We start from the raw sequence: 11251 nt of genomic DNA on the forward strand, positions 1-11251 counted from the left end.
CTTCCTGTGGTCTAGGGGACGATGATGGGAGGAAGAGGGAGAGAGGGTGGGACAGGTCGGAGATGAGGGAGGGGGCTAAAATTGGGATATAAAGTGAATAAATTATGAAAAAGAAAAAGAAAATTAACAAAATAAAAAAATCGTTTCCCTCTGGGGGAAAAAAGGAAAGTGAATGCTGGTCTTGCTGTTTCACATGGACAATTCTTTTCTAAAGCTTCATTATTGTAATCCACAATTTTAGATAAAACTTTTCTCTTTTCCTAATTGTTAGTTTTATTTTTCTCAGGATATTCCATGGGATGAGCAGAAAACAAAGAGCCCACGTTCCCAGGCTATAGGCTTGCTTTATCTCTGGCACAAGTAGTGTTTATCATCTCATGACACTTAACCATTCTTGTTTGACTTGGCAGAGTTAGAAGGATAGCCACTTTCTTTTTTTTCTTCCTCTTTTCCAATCTTTTAAAATATAGTTTTAATTAATTTATTCATTTATTACAATTTATTTCCTTTGTATCCCCACTGTAGCCCACTCCCTCATTTCCTCCTAGTCCTACCCACCCTCCCTCTTCTACCCTTGGGCTCTTTTCCTGGTACCCTGATAGAGGAGGACCTCTTCCCATTGTATCTGACCCTAGCCTATCAGGTCTCAAAAGGCTGGCTGCATCATCTTCCTCTGTGGTTTTGCAAGGCTGCACCACCCCCCAAGGAGGAGGTGATCAAAGAGCCAGCCACTGAGTTCATGTCAGAGACAGCCCCTGCCCCCCTTAGTAGGGAACCCACTTGGAATCTGAGCTACCTATGGGCTTCCTCTGAGCAGGGAATCTAGGTCCTCTCCATTCATGGCCCTTTGTTGGAGAATTGGTCTCTGCAGGACACCCTTGGCCCAGATTTTTCGGCTCTGTTAGGATATCCACTCTTAGTAACTAATAGTTCCTATTATTTTTGAGTTTTTTATTATTGCTTATTATTTATTACAGTTTATTTACTATATATCCCAGCTGAAACCTCCCTCATCTCCTCCCAGTCACTCCCTGCCTCCTTCTTTTCCCCCTATGACCTTTCCTAGTACTCTGATAGTGGAGAAGCTCCTCCTTTTCTTTTTTTTAAATTAATTACAGTTCATTCACTTTGTATCCCAGCTGTAGCCCCCTCCTCCATCCCCTCCCAATTTCACCCTCCCTCCCACTTCTTCTTCTATGGCCATGCCCCAGTCCATTGATAGGGGAAGTCTTCCTCCCCTTCCATCTGACCATAGTATATCAGGTCTCCTCAGGACTTGCTTCTTTGTCTTCCTCTGTTGCCTAGTAAGGCTGTTCCCCCACAGGTAGAGGTGATCCAAGAGCCAACCCATGAGTTCATGTCAGAGATGGTCCCTGATCCTATTATTGGGAATCCTCTTGGATACTAAGCTGCCTTGGGCTCCTGCTGTGCAGAGGTTCTAAGTTATCTCCATTCATGGTCGTTGTTTGGAGTATCTGTCTCAGAAAAGACTCCTGTGCCCAGATTTTTTTTTTTTTTTTTGGTTCTGTTGCTCCCTTTGTGGAACTCCTGTTCCCTCCAGGTTTTTCTATCTCCCACTTCTTTCATAAGATTCCCTGCATTCTGCCCAAAGTTTGGCTATGCATCTCAGGGTATGTTTTGATACCCTGCTAGCTAGAGTCTTTCCGAGGTCCTCTGTGGTAGGCTCCTGTCCTGTTCTGTTTTCTCCCTCTTCTGATGTCCATCTCTTTTGCCTTTCTGAATGAAAATTGAGCATTTTACCCAGGGTCCTCCTTCTTGCTTAGCCTCTTTATGTGTACAGATTTTAGCATGATTATCCTATATTATATATTTAATATCCACTTATAAGTGAGTATATCCCATGTGTGTCTTTCTGCTTCTTGGATAACTCACTCAGGATGATCTTTCCTAGATCCCACCATTTGCCTGAAAATTTCATGATTGCTTTGTTTTTAATTGCTGAGTAGTATTCCATTGTGTAAATGTACCACAATTTCTGTATCCATTCCTAGATACAGAAATTATCTGTGGGGCATCTGGGTTGTTTCCAAATTCTGGCTATTACAAATAAAGCTGCTATGAACATGAACCCTACTCCATTGTTGGTGGGAATGTAAACTTGTACAACCACTTTGGAAATCAATCTGGCGCTTTCTCAGACAAATAGGAAAAGTGCTACCTCATTGCCCAGCTGTACCACTCCTAGGCATATATCTAAAAAACGCTCAGGAATACAACAAGGACCTTTTTTGAACTTTTGCCCATATTATTTATGTACTGAAAACATTTAAGTCTCAAATATTACTTCATACAACGTTCAGAATTTGCTACGTTATGTACAAAAGGAGTGTGTGTGTGCTGGGGGAGTGTGTGTAGCACAACAGGAGGCATCATGGCTTACCTAATTTGTAGAAAAACTTATGACCTATGAAGTTACAAGATAATCTCTGTTTTGTAAGTAATATGAGAAACACTCAAAGTGGAAGAGATACAAATTCCATCCAACAATGCGCCTGACCTCATGGCATTAAGCTTGAAATGTGATTGAGAGAGTAGCAATTTATTTCTAACCCTTCATCAGTGTGCAGAAAGATTATTTTATCATCTGGGTTTGTGTCTTCTCTGAATTTTTCTCTCCAATTAAATCAAACATACATACAGTGAACAAAATAATGTCACATCAACCAAATTACATTTTACATTCTTCCTGAGAAGAATAATTTATTATGTGAATCACCAATCTTCTGCAGTTTTGATATCTATACCTAGACTCAGCATTCCAACACTAATTTTTGAAGAATAACCTTTAGCTTTAAACTTTTTTAGCCCCCAAAACTATTTTCATACAATTGTTTTCAAATAAGTCATAGTAAGTATACATGGTCCATTTGTGCTTCATAAATTATACTTCTCACTAAGATGCTTATGAAATATAAGTAGCCAGCTTTTTGTAGGGAAGTTTTATGCCAAGAATGGTCTCTCTAAATTCTTAAAAATCTACTATGTAATATTTAACAAATCCTTTCCCATCAGCTTGCTCTTAAGAAGTGGTCAATGTTTCCAGCTTGTCTAAAGCAACAGGGGAAGACAGAATTTCCTCACAGATCAAGTTCTGAATCCACCGTGTATTCTTCCTTTTTTCTTCCTCTTACCTTGGAAGTGTCACTTACCTCCTTATTAGCAGTACATACTAAAGGAGACAAGACAAGATTACCTCTCTTCCATAATTTACAGGACTATAAGGAAACCCATGAACAGCTTGCCAAATAAAAGCCAGTCAATGTGATTTTTATCTTTGAATGTTTTTTCCCTCACCTCTCTTCACTGCTCTCTTAACTGAAAATCTTCAGTTTAGTCCAAAGACCTCCATGTGTTAACAATGCCTGCCATTCAGAAAATACTTAGCCTCTAATGGAGAATGGCATACAGTGTGTCCTCTCTTATATCACATTGGGCTTTCAGAGACTAGTGCATGGAGCTGTGGAGAGAATTGTAGACACTCAGAGAGCTCTGGAGAGTCCCCCAGAGTATATCTGAGGATCCTCATACCATCTTCTTAGGGAAAAAGTAATTAACTAACCTTGGGGACCAAACTTATCTCTGTATCTTAGAAGTTAAAATTTCTTTCTAAAGGATAAATGAAAACACAAAAGTAATCCATATTAATGAGGTACACACAGTGTTTCTATACATAATGTATATCATAAGGTGTTCAGATTAGGTTAAGAATGTCTGTCTTCTCAAGTACTATTTATTTGTGATAAAAACAACTTTCAAAATATTTCTTTCTAGTCTTTAATTTCTTTTTTATTCCAGCCCATCCGAAAATATACTACATTATGTCTATCTATAGTAACCCTTTTTCATAATAGTACATCACAGCTTCTTGTTCCTAGCTAGATGTAACTGTCAATAATATCTAATATTCATTGATAATTCTTTATGAGCTGTCCATTATAATACACTACAGAATGTAGTGTGTTACCCTTTATAAAAATATCTACTTATTTCTATTGACCATTAATTATTTTTAATATTATTACATAAATGTAAATGTACATAAAATTAAATTTATTTTAATTTTGTTACATTTATATGCTATGTATTCTTTTTTAATTAAATGTTTATTTTTTATGTTAATTATACTTTATTCACTTTGTATCCCAGTTTTAGTCCCCTCCCTCAGCCCCTCCCAATCTCACCCTCCCTCCCTCCTCTCCTCAGATGCACCTCTCCAAGTCCACTGTTAGGGGACCTCCTCCTCATCTTCCATCCGACCCTAGCTTATCAGGTCTCATCAGCACTGGCTGCATTGTCCTTCTCTGTGTCCTGGCAAGGCTGCTCCCCACTCAGGGGGAGGTGGACAAAGAGCCAGCCACTGAGTTCATGTTAGAGACAGTCCCTGTTCCCATTACTAGGAAACCCACTTGGATACTGAGCTGCCATGGGCTACATCTGAGCAGGAGTTCTAGATTATATCCATGAATGGTCTTTGGTTAGAATATCAGTCTCAGAAAAGACCCCTGTGCCCAGATATTTTGGTTTTGTTGCTCTCCTTGTAGAGATCCTGTGCTCTCCAGGTCTTACTATCTCTCCCTTCTTTCATAAGATTACCTGAACTCTGCCCACTGTTTGGTAATGAGTCTCAGCATCTGCTTTGATACACTGCTAGTTAGAGTCTTTCAGAGTCCCTCTGTGGTAGGCTCCTGTCCTGTTTTCTGATTTCTCCTTCTTCCAATGTCCATCTCATTTGTCTTTCTGAGTAAGGATTGATCATCTTACCCAGGGTCCTCCTTCTTGCTTAGCCTCTTTATGTGTACAGATTTTAGTAGGCTTATCCTATATTATATGTCTAATATCAACTTTTGAGTGAGTATATACCCTGTGTGTCTTTCTGCTTCTGGTTTACCTGACTCAGGATGATCTTTCCTTGATCCTACCATTTGCCTGCAAATTTCATGATTTCCTTGTTTTTAATTGCTGAGTAGTATTCCATTGTGTAAATGTATCACAGTTCCTGTATCCATTCCTTCTCTGAGAGACATCTGAGTTGTTTCCAGATTCCGGCTATTATTAATAAAGCTACTATGAACACAGTTGAGCAAATGTCCTTATTGTGTACTTGAGCACATTTTGGATATATGCCTAGAAGTGGTATACCTGAATCTTGAGGTAGCACTATTCCTAATTGTCTGAGAAAGCACCAGATTGATTTCCAAAGTGGTTGTAAAAGTTTACATTTCCACCAGCAATAGAGGAGGGCTCCCCTTACTCCACATCCTCTCCAGCATGTATTGTCACTTTATTTTTTGATCTTAGCAATTCTGATGGGTGTAAGGTGAAATCTCAGGGTTGTTGTGATTTGCATTTCCCTAATGGCTAAGGACGTTGAGAATTTCCTTAAGTGTTTCTCTGCCATTCTGTATTCCTCTATAGAGAATTCTCTGTTTAGCTCTGTACCCCATTTTTTAATTGGATTACTTGATTTGTTGCTATTTAACTTCTTGAGTTCTTTATATATTCTGGATATTAGCCCTCTGTCAGATATAAGGTTGGTGAAGATCCTTTCCCATTCTGTAGGCTGTCTTTTTGTTCTGATGACACTGTCCTTTGCTTTACAGAAGCTTTTCAGTTTCATGAGGTCCCATTAATCTATTGTTGGTCTTAGAGCCTGTGCTGTTGGTGTTCTTTTCGGGAAGTTGACTCCTTTGCCAATAAATTCAAGGGTTTTCTCCACTTTTTCTTCTAACAGGTTTATTATGTCTGGTTTTATGTTGATGCTTTTTATTACTTGGACTTTACTTTAGTGCAGGGTGATAAATAAAGATCTATTTGCTTTTTCTACATGTAGACATCCAGTTAGACCAGCACCATTTGTTAAAGATACTGTCTCTTTTCCCAGTGTATAGTTTTGGTTTCTCTGTCAAAAATCAAGTATCCATAGGTATGTGGGGGTTTATTTCTGGGTCTTCTATTTGATTCCATTGATCCACCATTCTGTTTCTATGCCAGTACCATGCAGTTTTTATTACTATTGCTCTGTAGTACAGCTTGAGATCAGGGATAGAGATACCTCCAGACGATCTGTTGTTATATACTATTGTTTTAGCAATTCTGTTTTTTGTTTTTGTTTTTGTTGTTGTTTTTCTATATGAAATTAAGAATAGTTCTTTCAAGTTCTGTAAAGAATTGTGTTGTAGGGAACAGGACAGGAGCTTACCACAGAGGGCCTCTGAAAGACTCTAACCTGCAGGGTATCAAAGCAAATGATGAGACTTTTAGCCAAACTTTGGGTGGAGTGCACGGAATTTTATGAAAGAAGTGAGAAATGGTAAGACCTGGAGAGGACAGGAGCTCCACAAGAAGCACAACAGAACCAAAAAAATCTGGGCACAGAGGTCTTTTCTAAGACTGATACTCCAACCAAGGACCATTCCTGGATATAACCTAGAACCCCTACACAGAAGTAGCCCATGGCAGTTCAGTGTCCAAGTCGTTCCATAGTAATGGGAACAGGGACTGTCTCTGACATGAACTGATTGGCCTGCTCTTTGATCACCTTCCCCCCCACCCCCGAGAGGGGAGCAGCCTTACCAGGCCACAGAGGATGACAATGCAGCCACTGCTGATGAGACCTGATAGACAAGGATCAGAAGGAAGGGGAGGAAGACCTCCCCTATCAGTGGACTGGGGGAGGGGAATGGGTGGAATAAAGGGACGGAAGTTGGGATTAGGAAGAGAGGAAGGAGGGAGCTACAGGTGGGCTACAAAGGGAATAAACTGTAATTAATAAAATTGTAAATAAAAAGAGAAAAAAATAAAAAGAGGGAAAAAAAAGAATTGTGTTGGCATTTTGATGGGAATTTCATTGAATCTATAGATTGCTTTTTGCAGGATGGCCATTTCACTATGTTAACCATACCAATCCATGATCTTTCTATCTTCCGATATCTTCTTCAATTTCTTTCTTCAGAGTCTTGAGATTTTGGGTTTTTGTGTTTTTTTTTTTTTTTTTTTTTAAAAAAAAGAACAGGTCTTTCACTTGCTTGGTTAGAGTCACACCAAGGTACTTATGTTATTAGTGGCTATTGTGAAGGGTGTAGTCTCTCTAATTTCTTTCTCAGCCCTTTTGTCTTTCATACACAGGAGAGCTACTGATTTTTTTTTTGAGTTAATTTTGTATCCACTCACTTTGCTGAAGGTGTTTATCAGTTAAAGAATTTCTCTGATAGAATATTTGTGGTTACTCATGTATACTATCATATCAACTGCAAATAGTGATACTTTGACGTCTTCCTTTTTGATTTGTATCTCCTTGATTTCCTTTAGTTGTCTTATTGCTCTAGCTAGGACTTCAAGTACTATGTTGAAGAGATATGGAGAGAGTTACTCCCTCATTTTAAAATATTCAATTATAAGTTTATTAATTACTCATTTAAAATACCTCTTAGAAATCTCGTACAACAAGATCATCTAGTCAGGTACCAATGACCACATTTAATAAAAGAGTTAGAGTCATTAATCTGAATGACTTACAATTTAATCAGAGTTTAAAGAAAAATAACTAGTAAGCCAATGTATTAAGTGTTAATGAAGTCTTTGAAGGGGACAGATCATGTGAGGGGATAGTCTATGTAGTAAATGAAGGACTAGTATATAATTGGGCAGAGAAAAAAGTCTAAAGTTGTAGAAGAAATAGAAAATATTAGTCTTACATTTAAATTCTAAAATTAAATATCAAATGACAATTCTTTCTTTCAAAATTTATTATTCAACAGTTTTATGCATGGATAGGATGAATTTGAGACCTTTTCATGCTTTGTTACACTTCGTTGCACACTTAGTAAAACTAAGATAGTAAAAACTATCTTCCCAACAACTTTTCTATCATTCATGTGTGACTCACTGGGATAATTTAAGTTTGCTTATAGGAGGAGTACTGGAAAGAGGTTACATACTGGATCATGTGCCACTTACTACTGACAAACATGGTGCCCCATCCAACATTAACTGCTAAGAATCCTCTGGGATGAGTCTGGCCTCATGAGCCTTTCCCCTTTCCGAGATGAACTGCGAAGGGGCCCAGTCTTATGCAGACCTTGTGCAGGTAGCCACAACTACAGTGAGTCCATGGGTGCAACAGCCATGTCACTGCTTCCAAGAGCACTTACTTTCAGAAACATTTTTACAACCTCTCAGAAAGACATCAGTTGGATCAGTTTTGTTATTGATGCTTTTCCATTGGTTTTTCTTTTGTTCTGCTTTTTGTCTTGAACTGGCTTAGTATATAACTTAAATTAGTCTCAAACCATTAATCCATGCATATCATCCTCTTCAGTGATGAGCCTCCATGGGTTTACCACCATTTTTGAGAATACATTCATTATTTAATTATTACTTTTGATTAAAATTTTTATATTAATTACAGTTTATTCACTTTGCACCCCAGCTGTAACCACATCCCTCATTCTCCCCCAATTCCACCCTCCCTCTTTCATCTTGTCCCATGCCCCTCTCCAAGTCCACTGATAGGGGAGGTCCTCCTCCCCTTCCCTCTGACCCTAACTTATCAGGTCTCATCAGGACTGGCTGCATTGTCCTCCTCTGTGGCCTGGCAAGAATGCTCCCCCCTCAGGAGTGGTAGTTAAAGAGCCAGCCACTGAGTTCATGTCAGAGACAGTCCCTGTTCCCATTACTAAGGTACCCACTTGGAGACTGAGCTGCCATGGGCTACATCTGAGCAGGGGTTCTAGGTTATATCCATGAATGGTCCTTGGTTGGAGTATACTAAACCATAAAGCTACCACATAAAGGCAAAATAATTCCATCCTGAAAAACTGGCCACATATGTGTCAATGTGTCCTCCCTTATAAGGCACCTTTCAGGAACTTCTATGAATGGTCTTTATTATGTTCTTGTTTTAAAAATATTTGCACTGATACAAATTAGAAAAAAAAATATTAAAGAGGAGTTAATAGAGCCACATTTTGTTTGCATTTGATAAGAAGACCTCAGCACTGTTAGCATTCTCAATCTGATATTATGATTCTGAATATATATATTTCTATTAGGTATCATTTCAGGAAACTGAATTTAGTATTGGTTTTTGTAAGAGAGATTCAACAAGGAAACCACTGAAATGGCTGTTCCATGATTGAGGGGAAGTACTTTATTATATATAAAACTGAACAAAGACATCTGGAAGAGTCCAGAGCAGAGAGAAAAAGAAGCAGACTAAGCATGATTAGGGCTATCTGCAAGAAAAGCCAGAATAGCAAGAGAGAGAATAGCAACAATAGTGAGGACAAAGGTAATACCTTTGTCTTAAACAGAGAACCAAAAGGTATCTGTGAGGAAGAAAACCTATGACCTGCAACAGCTTGAAAAATATCATAGCAGAGGAGGAGTGGGAGAGGAGAGAAGGGCCAGGAGGATAGAGTGGACTTTGAAATTCGTAACAAATGTATGTGAGTAGGGACTGGAAAAGTCTCCAGGCCAGCATGGGCTTTTATATACAACCACATGTATAGTCAAGGGAAGCGAACATTTTGCCAAACAGAAATCCATTTTTTGCAGGTTCCTGGCAAATGCTAAACTTGGGCTTTTATCTGCCTGCCATAAATCATACAGGTAAGCTTGAGCTGAGCCTAGACTGTCATTTCTGGATATATGCACTGACCCTTAGAGTTTGAAAAACTGGAGTTTCCTTTCAACCTGACAGTTTTCAAATATGATTCAAGATCACCAAGGTGGCGCATTGGGTAAAGGTGTTTGCCAAAGATGAGAATCTGAGTTGGATCCACAGAACCTATGTGGAAGAAAGAGAGAAAATTGCCTTCCACAACCTGTCCTCTGACCTTTAAATGAGTAATATGGAATTCCTCTCTCTCTCTCTCTCTCTCTCTCTTACTCTCTCTCTCACTCTTGCTCTCACTCTTTTGCTCTCTCTCTTTCACAAACTCATCTACACACATGCACCACACACATCCACATGTACACACACACAAACACACATACATCCACAGACATACGTATGATAGATGGATACATGAATGGATAGATGATAGATGACTGAATAATGGAGAAAAAATAGATGATGGATAGATAACAGATAAATAGATAGCTAGATGTACATACATGCATAAATGCTAGATGATGATGATGATGATAGATAGATAGATAGATGATACATATATACATACATCAATACATATGTGATAGATAGACAGATAGATAGATAGACAAATAAAATCTGATCCAGTGAAAAACATGTGAGAGAAATGAATCAAGATATTGTATGTCTCAAATGTGTAAACTCAATATAATGTCATTTTGCCCTGAAAATCTTTCTGAATGCACTCTTAACTTCCTTGTTCCTCAGGCTGTAGACCAGAGGATTCAGCATGGGGATCACCATGGTATAGAACACAGACACAGTTTTGTCAGTGTCCATGGCATGACTGGAGCTAGGCTGCATGTACATGAAAATTACTGTCCCGTAAAAAATAAAAACAGCAGTGAAATGAGAGACACAGGTGGAAATGGCCTTCTGATGTCCGGCAGCTGAGTGCATCTTTAGAATTGTGATAAAAATCATTAGGTAGGATATTAAAATTATTATGAGAGCAAAAAAGATATTGAAACTGGCTACACAAACAAGAATTAGCTCATTCACATGTTTATCAGAGCAAGAGAGTACCATGACTGCAGGAATATCACAGAAAAAATGATGAACCACATCAGCCTTACAGAAGGAGAGACCAAATGCATCGCCAGTGTATATGCAGGCATTCATGAAGCCACAGGCATAGCAGCCTACAATCATCCAAACACACACACCTGTAGTCATGGTGGTGGCATAGTGCAGGGGCTTACACACTGCTGCATAGCGATCATAGGCCATTGAGGACAACAGGTAATTTTCCACAGTAGCAAAGCCTGTAACAAAGAACATCTGAGCAGCACAGTCATTGTAGGGCATGGCTTTGTCTCCTGCTAGAAGCCCAGCCATGACTTTTGGAGTGACACCTGAAGAATAACAAAGGTCCACCAGCGAAAGATTACCAAGGAAAATATACATTGGAGTGTGCAGGTGAGTATCCAGGACAATCAGCAGGATCATCCCCAGGTTCCCCACCAGGGTGATGGTGTAGATGAGGAGGAAGATGACAAAGAGGGGAAGCTGAAGGTCTGGGTCGTCGGTGAGTCCCAGCAGGAGAAATTGTGTCACTCCTGTTTTGTTCTCCATCAA

At 39.1% G+C, this 11251-nt stretch overlaps 1 protein-coding gene across 1 annotated transcript; it reads right to left on the reverse strand.

Annotated features, from left to right (window-relative positions):
• Nucleotides 1-10327: 10327 nt before the first annotated feature.
• LOC129681816 (olfactory receptor 5B3-like) lies at nucleotides 10328-11251 on the reverse strand. Its single transcript, XM_055613993.1, has one exon. The coding sequence runs from the start codon at nucleotides 11246-11248 to the stop codon at nucleotides 10328-10330; it is 921 nt and encodes a 306-aa protein (XP_055469968.1). The 5' UTR covers nucleotides 11249-11251.

The sequence above is a fragment of the Psammomys obesus genome, unplaced genomic scaffold, assembly GCF_907164565.1.
Source record: "Psammomys obesus unplaced genomic scaffold, mPsaObe1.curated_primary_1811, whole genome shotgun sequence".
NCBI lineage: Eukaryota > Metazoa > Chordata > Mammalia > Rodentia > Muridae > Psammomys > Psammomys obesus.